The following is a 14,766-nucleotide window of genomic DNA, read 5'->3' as shown; positions in this document are numbered from 1 at the left end:
AAACACACACACACATACACACACTCATGCACACGCTCACACATACACACACACACACACACACACACACACACATACACACACTCATGCACACGCTCACACATACACACACACACACACACACACACACACACACACAAACATACACCCAAAGACCACACCACATACATATGGCCTTCCTTCCTGAGGACCTAAAGCCTAGTTGGTTTTATCTCCTTTTTCTCTGACTCCACAGCTGTTCACACACTGAAACATGTTCCAGAACTCTTCCAGGGGTGGGAGGTTGTGGGATACGGTAACCGTTTAAAAGGCAGGGACAATAAAGAGTACACAGACACATCATATGGTTCACAGTGAGAATCTCACAGGGTATAATCCTATAAGGAATCTGAGTGCCAAAGAAAGCTATTATATTCCAGAGGGAAAGCCACACAAAGAAACAGAATACAGACCTTGGAGGCTTGATGTGAATTCAGCATGTGAGTTTGATTTGATAAGCTTCTTTAACACATACTCGAACTGAATGAGGTAAACATAGCCTGGGTCCGAATGTCACTGTCTAACTGAACTAAGTTATCCTGAAACAGTTATGATGGATTGTTGATTGATCTGTCAGTTGAACAAAGATTCAATTAGATTTGTTGTTTATTTTTGGTCAGTTTCAGTTTTTCAGTCATTGACACTTCAAATGACTTTGATTTATACTTGTTCTGGTACATAACAAATTGGTCTAATAGTAACCAAAACTTGTCTGCGGAACAGTAAGGTGGGCAGTAATAGCAGAAATGTGGTTTATTACATTAATTCTTAAAAGAATTCAAATTAATGGTGTTGGAAAAGACTAATTGTATGGACTCTAACATACATTGTTTAAAGAAGATTTTGTTTAAACAATTGTATAACTTTGTGAGTGCTGTCATGAGATGGTGGAACAACTGGGGAGGTGTCCTCGAATGACATAATGCCCCATAGGGTCCACAATGAGACAACACACGGCAGTATATACTTCACATGAGTTAGGAGACACGTGTGCCAGTCTCCCTCACCAAGATTAAGCAGACAGATATGTGAGGGGGAGACTTGTAAGAGATCTTCCATCAATCTGTATATGTATGTATGTATGTATGTATGTATGTATGTATGTATGTATGTATCAATCTGTCTATCTGGTTTTTCCATACATATACATATATCCAGGCAACACTGTCAGTTGGACAGGCAGCCAATATATGTATCCAAGCAACACTGTCATTTGGACTGGATTTTCAATTTAAAAAAAAAAGAAGGGATAAACAACCCATCAGTTGTCAACTGAAAGTGAAAAACAGTGAAATCCTGAATAGATGTTTACTGCTCTTTCAGCTTTCTCTGCCAGACTCAGCCTCAGGAGCTGATTGGACGATGTGCCGTGTTCTGAACATCCTGTTGGCTCTGCTGAGCCGCTTCCTGTTTGCCGTGCACGGTGTTCTAACCGTGTGGCGTGTGGTAACTGTTAAGGATGAGCCCACTTATTGGCTACTGCTGATGGGTGTGGCCCTGCTGGGAGTTGAGATGGCTGTCACAGTGAAGTGCACTCGCAATGTGGAATGGAGATGGTAATTATACACTAATGATAATTAAACATTGACATAAGTACTTGTGATCTAAAGTGTTGGCCTTGCATGTGAGGACAGAGTTTTAAAGAACCCGGAATCAAAAGTTTACCAAGTATTCAAATGGTAACAAAGCTCTTTAATCACATTTACAAGTAAATGTATGGAAATTCACTACCAGAATTCATGCTTGGCTTTGTACTGTAATGAATATTGTTAAAATCTACAATAAGTCTGCTTCAGATTTATAGTACTCAAATTTACTGAGCATCTTAAAAAAGTGAATCTAAAGTGAACACTGTGGCTTTTCCACAAACATGTTTGAAGTGGTCACAATTGGGCCAGGCCCAGTTCTTGGTTTGCTTTGTCTCCCTTGACACTAGACCTTCCACAGAACCAGCACTGAAATTTTCTTAATCCTGAACCCAGATCAAAGTGGTTTTATGTGGCAGTGGAAAAATAACTTAACACAGCGGCAATGCGGGAGACACTGGCTCTTCATTATTACAAATCGAGCAAATTCTCAGTCAGAAACCAGAGTTCTAAATGACTGCAGGAGCAAGATACAAATCGACACTGTTATGGGTGTCCCGTAGGGACGACAATATTAATAATGCCGTAAACAGAATGTACATAATCTGTAAATTTGCATATAAGTGAAGCGTGATCTCATTCAGTAATGCTTTGGAAGTGCTCATAGGCAGATGATGTCAGTAGAGATTTCCATGTTAAATATTTCTCAATCAAAACTTGCTTCCCGTTGAGAGGGTACGAGAAGGGAACCTGCTGCGAACTCCCCCCTCCCCTTCCCCATCTTCCACAGTCTTTATACTTCACTCTCGCACTTTCCATGTTCGTTCTGCTTTTAGCACAGCCCCTCCCATTTATATCCTTAATGTCTCTCTCATGGCTCATTCTTTTTCTTCTTTTTCTCATACGCATGCTCTCTCTCCCATTGACTCTCTGTCTCTCTCTCTCTCTCACACACACACACACACACAGACACACACACACACACACACACTCACACACACACGCACACACACACACTCACACACACATACACAAACACACACATACACACACACTCATGCTCACTAATACACTTTGAAGTTCTTTATTCACTGGGAAAAGACTTTGCGCTGTCAGGAGGGATTTGCATAGATGATGAGAGTAATTTGCAGTCTGAACTAGGGGCACCTCTGGAAGTGATCACAGGAGTCACTGGGGGGAGGGACGTATGGACGGTTGGAGGGATGGATAACTGCTAATATCTTATCTGCCCTGCCCCAGGTTCTCACCAATGATCTTCCTCTACCTCAGCACCGTCATCCCTTCCATCTGGTTCCTGGAGCTCAGCCTTCTCCAGTCTAAGCTGCCAGTCAACTCTTCCTTAGGCACTGATCTCCATCTCCTCTCCCAGATCCCCATAGCAGCGGTGGGTATCAGTGAACGACAGCACTTTCACAGTAACTGAGACTGATTCTCTGGACTATACAAAAACAAAACAAAGCAAACAAACAAACAAAGCGCCATAACTAAAAGATGATTCTAGAAGATCATGGCAGTCATGAGTTGCTGTTGAATCCTCCTCTTAGATTCGCTTTGGTTGTCCACAGTGAAAGAGCCCAAAACTTTGAATATATTTTCACAAACAAAAGATTTGATTCTTGGAAACATTTTATTGAGGATTTAAGATGATTAAGTGATTGAAATTAAGTGGGGATAAAACCAAAATTATGGCCAGTATGTATTTTCTCTCCTAAAGAATATCTCCTAAATTCTGTCCTAAATAGCAAGTTTACAAAGCCAAAGCTAGAGTGAAGATAAAGGAGTATCATAAATCATAGACTCCAACTTAGTTATTGGAAATATGGATGTGTCAGATGATGAGACAATGAAAAATGAAAAATTATACAGTGTGAGAGGGTAATCATCTGTCATTTTCATGGACCCTCATTTGTCATTTTCATGTCCGTCATATGGTGTAACCCATACCAGATTTGATGATGTCCTTAGGGAACATTTTTGGGACAACTGGCTATGGTTAGCAAGACAAAGTAAAATGAGAATAAGTGTTCCTTTTAGAATTGCTTTGGGGGCCCCTTGTTTAAAGAGGATAGTTTCTTTTGTAAATGGAGGTGGCCCTATTATAGCACTTTATTGGTCTGATATTTGATAGAGTTTTATGAACTAGGACATTTTTGCCTGCAGGGAACAGATTTAAGGTAAATGTGGCAGACTTCTGAGCTACTCTACATACCCAGTGCTTGTCCCACCTGACAAGAATAGCCAAGTACGTGTTAAAGTGCAGTGTCGCAGTCTGTTGTCATGGTGACGGGGGGATGATTTTTGTGTCTGAGACAGGGCCTGGTGGAGCTGGAGCCAGAGAACTGGGTAGCTGGCCTAGAGCAGACCATGCTAATTGTGTTGGTCTTGGGGCGTTGGCTCATGCCCAAAGGGGACATGTCTCGTGACCAGCTCTCCCAGCTTCTCATGGTTTACGTGGGCCTCGGTGCCGACATCCTCGATATTTTCGATACCTTCAAAGAACCCGAGGTCAAAACCAACCAGGCAGTGATCATCGTTGGCTTGAGCCTCTTCACCTGGGCTCTTATGCAGTTCCCCTTAGTTCTTACCCAAACCAGCCGCGCAAAGACCCAGCCTAGGCTCCAGGAGGACCAACAGGAGAGTGTGGCAATCTCCAAAAGTCTGTGCAGCTCCTGCAGCTCCTGTTGCTCCAGTGAGGTTTGGAGCCTACTCCTGACAGTGGGTCTCCAGGATGGGCCTTTCCTGGTGTACAGGCTCTACCTGATGATCCGTGAGAAGGTCTTGAACCAACTCATGATATTCTTCACCTGCAAGAACATCCTGGTTGTTCTGCTTGAAATCTATCGAATCTGTGTGGTGCACTTTGAGCCTGGACAGCATGGTGAGCCTGAATCATGTGATATGCTTCATAGCCAATCAGAGAAGCAGGATGGAGAGGCTCCAAATCAAAGTTGTGAGATTTAGATACACTGCCAAGTTATGTGACATTTATAAAACCCTTGGAGGCTATTAAAATGTGCTCTGGAGTTAAAAAGGCTATTTTTTTTAAAGCTGTAATTGTTTTTGCTTAACATAATGACATGCCAGGAAAGGCTAAATTAATTAATTATTAGCCAGTCTAACATTCTTTTTTGTCTTCATATGCACTGTTGTTCCAAGATATAGCTGAATCTAAAAAAACTTTGGACAGTACAGTGAATGAGAAGAGCACATAAAAGATCAGGTACAACTTCATTATAAAAGACCCTGATCCTCCACTGACACCCAGAGGGTAGAAAAGAATGTCAATCCACCACACTTAAATATAATGGGAGTCTGTAAAACTCTTAGTAAAACTCTTTGTAACATTATGAATCTGTTAATCTACTTTCATCTTTAGCCTGTGTTCTTGACTGATACAACTGTATAAATACTGCCTTAAAGTATTTGTCCTTTGAGTCAAAATTAAGTACAACAGAACATTCTTCATAAACTATTTAAAAACCCTCGTCTTGAGGATTGTTTTAGCTGAAAGATCCATTAAGTCGTTAGAGTAACTTAAAACGAAGGTAAATCAGGTTTGGTTGCTGTAGGTTTTGCTGCCATAAGATGGCAGTGTTCACATGTTAAGTAAACATAAAAAAAACGGATTCATAATGTATGTAACCTACAGTTGGCCACAGTCTCATCAAATGAACTCATTTTAACAGCTGTGACAAATGTTTTTTCGGGTTCCAATGCCCTATCGATGGGACAAAACATTTTATTTCAGGCCTGATGAGCTACCTAATACGCCTGCCACCGCACTTTAACTGTAAGATTCACCGGTAACCGTGAATGTAAATCACTTCTTACATCACCATAACAAGTACTGCTGGCTTCATCAAAGATAAAGCATCAGTTTTTTTTTTAATGAGTGTTGCTAGGAAATCGTTCAGCTCCTAATGAGCAGTCAAAATAGAGTCGGAATGAATTCAGTACTTGAGTATAGACTGAATGTTCACATTCTGCATATTATGTATTGCAAAAAAGTGTATAAAAACACACACTGAAAAGAAAAAAATGTTAAAATAAATCAAACAGTAAGTAAATAAATAAATAAATAAATTTGCACACCCACCGTCAGCCGTTGCCGTGTTCTATTGTCAAAACAACATTTTTTAATTCCAGCAGTGTCAGAGACAGCAAAGAAACCCTGCGAGGGAACAGACACAGTTTGACAGCAGTTTCTTTCGTCGGTTCCGCATTAAAACAAAAACACAGCAGCCATCAAAATCTCACGAAAATCTCAGGAAACAGTGTAGTCTCTCTCTCTCTCTCTCTCTCTCTCTCTCTCTCTCTCTCTCTCTCTCTCTCTCTCTCTCTCTCTCTCTCTCTCTCTCAGCGTCTCTGCTGGCGTCCCAGTCAGTTTGTGAGATACAGATCAAGTATTCTCATTTTCGAAGTCCTTAACGTCGCTGTTGTACTCAAGCGCACTATGAGTCATTTGGTTTATAGGCAGATAAACGGGGCAGTGGATACTCTCTGACATTTTAAGCAGGAAAGTGAAAAAAATGAAGCAACACTTGACATATATTTAAGCTCTGTCTTGAATAAAACATTACAAACCCATGAGAAGAGTGAAGAGGCAAACGTGTACAATTATAAAATGTAATATGCATTAAATCACCACTTACCCGTTGGAGAGTCTCTGTGGTTCAAATCTGAACATCTAATCCAGTGAAATCTTCCGTCTTCTGTAGCTGTCGGTTGCTAGGGATTTCTCGGAAAACTTCAGACCAGGCGAATGAGCTAACTTGGCTGATTTTTTTTGTTATGTATCCGGTTCTAAAAAAATTAATGGACATGATTTGTTTTTTTTAAACGCAAAACCTCTGTTGTAATATGATTATTTAATGATTTAACACTTGATTTAACACTGAGTTTATCTGAGACGCTAGGGCGGGAGGGATTTCTCTTTAGATCACATGTGTGAAGTTTGGGAAAGAAAGAAAGAGAGAAAGAAAGAAAGAAAGAAAGAAAGAAAAACGTGGCAAGGGGAAAATTTAATTCAGTTTAACGATTGACGAAGACATATGAGATCTCACGAGAGAACAATTTTAATGGCTCCAATTTAATTTGCCCCTCCGTGAGACTCTCCTATTAGCCGCGCACAGGGGAGGTTTCAATTCACTCCGGGACTCAAAACCTCTCAGAATGTCATCTTTCAGTCAGTATCCTTTATTCAGTAAGCCGATTTATAGGCAGATTTGTGGAATTTTGTTTACACATTACAAGGAGATGGCAAACACTGGCATGAAATAAAGCGTTGCATTTACTAAGGGGGGGGGGGGGGGGGGGGGCACCTGCGTGCATGTGAAAAGTGGGAGATGACAAATAAAAGCATGGAGGAAAAACACACTCTGGCTGAGAGGCCGTTTCCTCCGCAGATTAACTGCACGCTTTAACGAGATTGCGAAGAGCGCACGTGGGAGGATGGAGCTCGGTCAGCTGATCGCTACTCGTTAAAAACGCTGCCTGGCCTAGATAGACCCACAAGGGGGTGGAGGGTGACAGTGGGGGGTGGAGGGAGAGAGGCAGAGAGGGAGAGAGAGAGAAAGAGGCATGCACATAAAGATGAGAAAGTGAGGGAGACACAGATATACGTGAAGAAACAAAGGCAGAGAGAGAGAGAGAGAGAGAGAGAGAGAGAGACAGAGAGAGAGAAATGTAAACCACTTGATAACACTTCTTTGATGGAGGTGTTTGCTTCACACAGTCTGAGTAGCAGTGGAATGAATTTGTTCTCTCTGCTGAACAGGTGCTTGTCTGTCAACACAAAACCACTGTAATGATTAACTCCGTCTCTGAATTAACTCTGAGACAAATTAGTTATGGCAGCAGGCAGTGAGTATATGAGTTCCATGCATCTGCTCAGAGAGCTGCCTGTGCACTTTTGAGGGGTTAATGATTTGTGTGTGTCTCTTTTTCCCCAAGTGGTGTTTGCATTCATTCAGCTATCAGTGGTGATTTTAATTGGGACTTCAATCCCTTAGAACCCCCAGTTTTTATATATATATAAAGATTTATGCAACCATTACACGAGCTGAGAAAAGCTGAGAATGGCAAACTGTTTAAAACACACACACACACGCACGCACACACACGCACGCACACACACACAAACACACACACACACACAAACACACACACACACACACACACACACACACACACATTTTAAGTTAAAAAGCAGTTTTATGTCTATAATGGTTTAATGATCATGCAATTAACATGCAATAACTTGTTATTTTCTAGCAAAAAAAGAGGAAAATAGTGAGTGTTTTCTTACTGAAAGGATCATTTTATTTATACAGCTGCATCTTGCCTTTTGATGATCTAAGGATATACTTGGACAGGTCTTTGGTAAAATGTTTCATGAAATATTTAAGTGCCAAATCAGACTCAGCTTTAAAAACAATGAAGAACTTTGAAATTGCTTGACTGGTTCCAGAATTCATAGATGTTCTATGCAGTTGAGAACTGGAACCATAGGATTTTTCTTTTCATTTCACATTACTATTCTGGGTGCAGCACACTGAGCCAAATGCTGTCTGTTCGCTCATCGCTAAGGCAAATCTGCCAGTAGCGGGTTGTGGTAATCCAGCCAGCTTGTTTCACAAGCATGCATTTAATCTCTCTGTATCAACTTTTCTAAAAGGTGAACTTACATTTGGCAGCATTGCTTAGACTAAAGAATGCTGTTCCTAAGAACTTACTAATATGGATTTGGGAATGCAAGTCTAAAAAACCCAAGGAATTTTTTGAAGTAAATTTCCTTTTTGAGGTTTGAGTACTTAAAACTCTATCTGTAATTAAGATTTGTTGAACTGAAGGAAGTCATGTGACATCTAAAGCCAAATCTCCAGCATTCAGTTCTCCAATGATATGTAAGTGCTAGAGGACAACATGTGTGGTGAGAGAAAGTACAGGGGTCACTTACTGACCCCTGCGGAACACCTTACGTTATCCCGCCATGTTAAGGAACTGTCTGAGGAGGTGCAAAACCCTAAAGAACAAAAACATCCATACCACCAGCATCAGCACATAAACGAAGGTCATTTCTTTCCTCAGCAAGAACAGGTTCTGTGCTTTGGATAGCAAGAAAGACAGTTTTCTTCCAGATTGTTGGTAATAGAACAGGAAAAGCGCCGTTGCAGCAATGCGGTTCTTGAATGGCTTATGCAAGTTAGATACTTGCATAAGCCCCACCTACCCGAAGATGATCTGCATTTCAGCGGCCATTGGTGAGTCTGGGCTCTGCCCATGCCTAGTGAGGTGGTATTTGCAGAGAAGAGATAGTATCTTCATTTTTTAGTAAATTTGAATTGTATGTGTCGTTGAAACCAAACCAACTCCATTAAACAAACACGGAGAAGGCTCAATTTGACAAGTGGCCAGAACAATTAATACACACAGCACTCAATGTTCACTTAAAGAAAATATGGTATCATAAAATGTCAGAGGTACATAACAAATTTAATGGAAAATTGTTGGAATGACTTTTGCAAAAGCCATGTGACATCTTCAACCCTTATGAATATTTTGGACTGTTGCTTTTTTTTTATTGAGTGGCACTTCATGGCTGTTTCAGATTCATTTCTTTGCAAACTCAAATTGTCAGTGACCTCAGAGACACCTGTTCCTTGATTGAAGTCCCCCCCCACTTTTCCTTGCAATGCTCTGAATGAATAGTTGTCATAGACCAGATACTGTCACACTGGAGTTATATTGTTACATTTCTCTCTCAATGATCCATGCACCTCTGCAGGAACCTCCTTCTCAGTATCTAAACTTAAAACTTGCCTCCGTTTCAGATCGTTACATAAAAGTGATAAAAAAAATCCTTTGGATTTTTCTAAATGAATAATTTACAAGCAAAACCCCACTTGTCAGAGAGAGTGATACTTAAAATGCTTTGAACAGACTGGGCTGGAATTGAATAAATACATAAATCACATGTGTTTTTGCTCCATGTGCGTCTCAGGAAGCCCACCAGATAGAAAACGCGCATAGTGATGAAAGTAGGAAGCAATTTAAACATAAACCACAAGCTGTCAAAATGCTTCTCAGCATTAAATCACACACATCTCTCTCTGCCCCCCCCTCTCTCACACACACACACACACACACACACACACACAAACACACACACACACACACACATCTAACTGCACCACCTCCACAAATTGTGGGTCTGCTCCGAAGCTCTGGTGTCTATCGATTCCACCCACTTGAATACGAAGGCTTATTGCTGTCTTTTCTCCATACATCTCCCACATTCTGCATGTGAAATTTATTTATATCTTAATATCCATGACCCTTACACGATTCCAAATCACACACAACCCCTCGGTCAAAACAAAGAGCGCAAGTTGATGTTTGTCATGTCGAAATAATACGTTAAAGATGGCCCGAAATGTTTTTTTTTCCTCAGTCTTTTCTACTTTTTTTAAAACTAAGTAATTTGAGGGCAAATCAACAGATACAGTGCTACTAATGAACATGTATGTCTTTTTCATGGAGGGATGATTAAAATAACCGACATCTGACATCCCATTACTCAGGCATATTTGCAAAAGTCTAGACATGGAGGGAATGAAGGCCATTACTGTTCTCTTCATTTGGCCTGTGCACTCCTGAGAGTGCTATATGAGTCATTGATGAATGTCTTGGAATGTTTCATGAGGGAGATGTGTGTCACGTCACTCTTCGTTTTCCAGTAACAGGTGTCGACATAGAAACACATGAGATTCACGGTTAGGTGTACACTCGGATGTGTCATCGTGCGGATGTATGAAATCTGGATAACCCTCCAGCGAGTGTGACCGCCTGGGTTGTAGATTCCTCTCGTGTCATTGACGCTGAGGTCTGTGTCAGTTTAACTCAGTTCAAAAACCTAAGACCCATTTTATTCAACTCACTTACAGTAATACTGAGGAAGGCAAAAGAGGACAGAGGAAGCTCTAATTTAAGTCAGGGTACCATGGTGAATGTAACATGCCTGATGATTCATGTTCTATAATTACTCCTATTCTCTGACAGGCTGAGATCACGTCTGGAATTGGTAGAGCATGTGATTCTAATTTGTGTCATCTGGTGTAACTGGGTGAGGTTTAACATGTCGTCGTCATATAGACGTCAGGAAGGCTGTGAAGTGGGAAATGGGTAGAGGTGGAGAAGGGACAGGGTGCTGAGGAATCATCAGTTTTAAACAACAGTACTGTGTGTATGTGTGTATGTGTGTGCATGTGTGCGTGTGTGAGTGTGTGCGCGAGTGTGTGAGTGTGTGCGCATGCATGTGTGTGTCTGTGTGTGTGTGTGTATGTGTGTGTGTGTGTGTGTATGTGAGCATTTTTACATGCTGTATACAACACTCTCTAAATAAAATTATGCTCATTATTTAATAATGCTCAACATTATATGATAACAGCCAAATAATTGTGCTTATCAAAGAGCTTTCAAATTGCTGTATTGTAATTTCAAGTAATTTCTACTTGACTGGTTTCTCTACTATAAACTCCAGATATCAGTGGTTGTCATGCCAATTTGCTGTATGTTTTTGACATAATTATACCGGTGTACACTCTAGCATTGCCAGAGACACTTTTTTTTCTGACACCCAGAGAGCTGATTCTTACCTCATCAGTAACATTACTTCGGAATATATCCCCTCTCTTTTTCCACCAAGCAAACGATACTATTCAGATAAGCACCGTCTGATTGTCTTAAAAGTAGAATGAGAAAAACATCTTGTCTCTCATTGTTATTCACTCTGTCACGACGTAAAAAGACGAAGGGAGAGAGAAAAAAAAAGAAAACTCAGTTTCTCCTGGTCAGAGCTCAGGATGTGTACCGTTGGAGTTGAGGTGTGGGTGGGTGGGTAAGGGGGGGGGGGGGGGGATGTTATCAGCGTCCGGCACTCTCAATCCCTTCAGAGCTGCTACCGGACACCCTCCACCTGGCTCCACCGACGCTCCGTCAGGGGTGTCCAGATGGAGACAGGGACTCACTCTCTCGCCCCGCGAAGGGTTTTGCACGCCGTAGACCTGAACATCTTAACATTTAAACCGGAAACTTTGTAATTTTGTAGTGACAGAATCTACACTTCTTAAAGAATTCTTGCCAGCTTCCTCTGTCACTCTCAAATTGCAAGTGTGGCTTCATAAAACCTGCATGAGCTGAATATTAACAGTATATGAATAAAGCTTGTATGAGACATCCATTCAGAGTGTAAAATGAGGGTAAAGTTGATATTACATCTGCATAAAACAAAGAGAATGATGAAGGACGCCTTTTGACAAGTTTTTATCTTTCAGAGATTGATGGGAATTCTTGAGGTCAAAGTTCAATATTTTTGGCAATACATCTGTGTGTTATTAAAAGGTACTTATGCAGTTGTTATTGACTGCTTGACGTCTTCTACAGTAATGAAATTGGACTGATCGATATGTCTGTCTCGGGAAACCCAAGCATTGATTATGTTGATTTAAAAAAAATCTCCTGTGTAAAAGAGTTTTCTCAGACCTACGATTAATAAAAGTACAGGTTTTGCGGCGTTTCACTTCTCTGAAAGAATTTTTGAGTATGTCTTGGAGGTAATGTAATATTTTTTTAATGCAGTTTACTCATTATTAGGCAGTTTTGATCCAATAACACTGACACCTGTCAGTGTTTAAAAACTGGTTTTAATTTGCACTTGAGTTACTCTGATTCAAAACAAAAAACTAAGACAGTCCTCTTGTGTTTTTGTGCGTATCTGACTGTGAGTGAGTGTGTGTGTGTATGTGTGGGAAGTACATAAATTTACACTTATTTAATCTACACACAGCAGCCAAAAGCTTCCCCTTTTCTCTAATACTATAGGTTATGAACACTTTAAAGCTCAGAATCTGTATTTTCCATCTAAATCAGTCATAAGATCACATTACTGAATCAAACATCTGGGCAAATTTGCTGCAAGGTAGAAACTGTGCTCTTGAGATATGAGTTATCTGGCACAAAGATGAACTGTGTTCAGGTGCCCAGAGTGGGTTCTCTCTCAGTTATATTCTGATAAAAATAGAAGTCACAATAAAATATAAACAGGCTAATATTGACCATGGATTCTCATTAGATTCCAGACATGTAGATTGTAAACACCCTCCTTATGATCGTCAGGTGTTTTTCTGAAAGGCAAAATTACACCAACACATTGCGTGTGGCTAGCTACACGTACTTTCAGACCCTGCCTCCAGATGTGGGAATGTCGATTTTAGAGGGAAACAGGCATATATATTATGACAGAAATATACTGTATGTATCTGAGAAGTGAGATCATGGTGCTGTTCCCTGGACATCTGTTTACTCAGGCCTAACACTGTGTGAAAAGCACCAGCTTTAACCACTACAGCAATTACCACTACAAAAAGCCTCTTACTGCACCCTTCCATGTTTATTGGAATTTTTACTCACTAAACTTCTGTAAAATATAGGATGTTACACACTTCCTTGGAAAACTGATGAAATCGGTCAGCAAGAGAGACATGCCTTGATTATGGCTGTACCTGTAAAATGTAATACTACATAAGATCATATTCCATCCAAAAGTGTTGCTATAACATAGAACACATTCTAAATGTCTGGAACACAGCAGTTTTAATCCATGTCTGTGTAAGATTGGTTATGGGCTGTTTTAAATGAATGTTGCATTTTAAGAGAGTGGGTCTTTGTGTGGTAGAGCAGCTGCTGTTACAACAGTCACGGGAGCCGCTAGGCAAGCCATCTTTCCTCACCTCTGACTGAAGCCCTCAAGAGTGTGATTTGTAGACAAGGCGAATGGCTTGTGTTGCTGTTGGAAATGTATTAGTTCTCAGAGAGGTGCTATCAAGTAAGACTGGAAGACAGGAGGCGAGAAACATCGCTCCACACTAACAATCCTTTTTTTGAAAGATTCTGCTCCACTGGTAAAAGATAATAATGAGTTAGCTTGCACAGGACAACTAAAACTCTTCTTTTAACTTCTTTGCAATTTTCAACATCTATGTTAAAAGGAACCCATTATATTGGACCCCCCCCCCCAAACCCCCATATATAAATATATATATACACACACACACACACACACACATACACACACACATATACAGTGTGTGTGTGTATATATATATATATATATGGCTGGATTAGTTGCGCCTCTCAATCAAATCTCATATTAAAAATTGATGTGCCTCTCTTGCTCGAAAGCTGGCCATGGAGCACAACCGGACTTGACGGTATCTTTTAATGGGAAATGGTTCTGAGGAGTGGCTTCTGTCTGCCCCATCATGTTCTGTCTCCCGATTGACTTTGACAGCATGGTTCTAAATTGCGTTTTCGTTTTAAAGGTGTAACATGAATAATACACGGATATGGTGCAGCAAAGAGCATAATAAGGCCCAACCAGCACAGTTTTTTTTTCCACGGCAACTGCTTTTAACACCCCACCCCCCGCTCATTTTCTCAGCCCTGTGAGATCTCACCGTTCTGGGTGGCATGGTCTTTTGTGTTCACCTCTCGTTTAATTCAAGACCTCTTGACTGTTACATTGGTTATATTTCTGTCAGTCAACAAGGGATGGCCGTCTTTGTTGCGTGGTTTTGGTGATGATATTCCCAGTCAAAACCTGAAGACCGGTAAGATGGTGAAACCTAGAGTTTCGAGCCGCTGTCCAAGGCGTATTGGCGGCTTTAATTTGTCAGGAGAATTAATGACAGAAACACAGTAAACTTGACAGTGTTTATTGATCTTTTTCTGTACAATTTTTTTGCACTTAGACAAAAAGGCCTATATAATTACTTAATAGTTATTTCAAGATAGATTTAGATTTTGTTGCAAAAGGATTAATTTATTGTTTGCCTTTTCTAATTCTTTTCTAGCAAATGACATGCTTATTCTAGGATGACAAAAAAGATCAAATTCAATTATTGGCCACAAGGTTAAGAAATCATATTTTGAGATAGTTACTGCAGAAATGCTGTGTATAGTCTGAACGAACCTTGTATCGCAGCGTATTTAGCTTGATAATTGGATTTTCAGCTGTGACAGACCATGTTTTTGGCGACGGAAAAAAGGAGGATGCAGTTAA

General features: G+C 40.5%; 1 protein-coding gene across 1 annotated transcript; it reads left to right on the top strand.

Moving 5' to 3' along the window:
* The first annotated feature begins 1,401 nt into the window (after window positions 1-1,401).
* Window positions 1,402-4,607, top strand: LOC115821415 (transmembrane protein 26). The gene is made up of 3 exons (XM_030785244.1): window positions 1,402-1,595; window positions 2,886-3,030; window positions 3,960-4,607. Exons 1-3 carry the CDS (start codon window positions 1,402-1,404, stop codon window positions 4,605-4,607), a joined length of 987 nt encoding a protein of 328 aa, XP_030641104.1.
* Window positions 4,608-14,766: the final 10,159 nt, after the last annotated feature.

This window comes from Chanos chanos, chromosome 9 (assembly GCF_902362185.1).
Source record: "Chanos chanos chromosome 9, fChaCha1.1, whole genome shotgun sequence".
NCBI classification, from domain to species: Eukaryota; Metazoa; Chordata; class Actinopteri; order Gonorynchiformes; family Chanidae; genus Chanos; species Chanos chanos.
The sequence above is the reverse complement of the archived record's forward strand: the minus strand, read 5'-3'. Positions and strand labels throughout refer to the sequence as shown.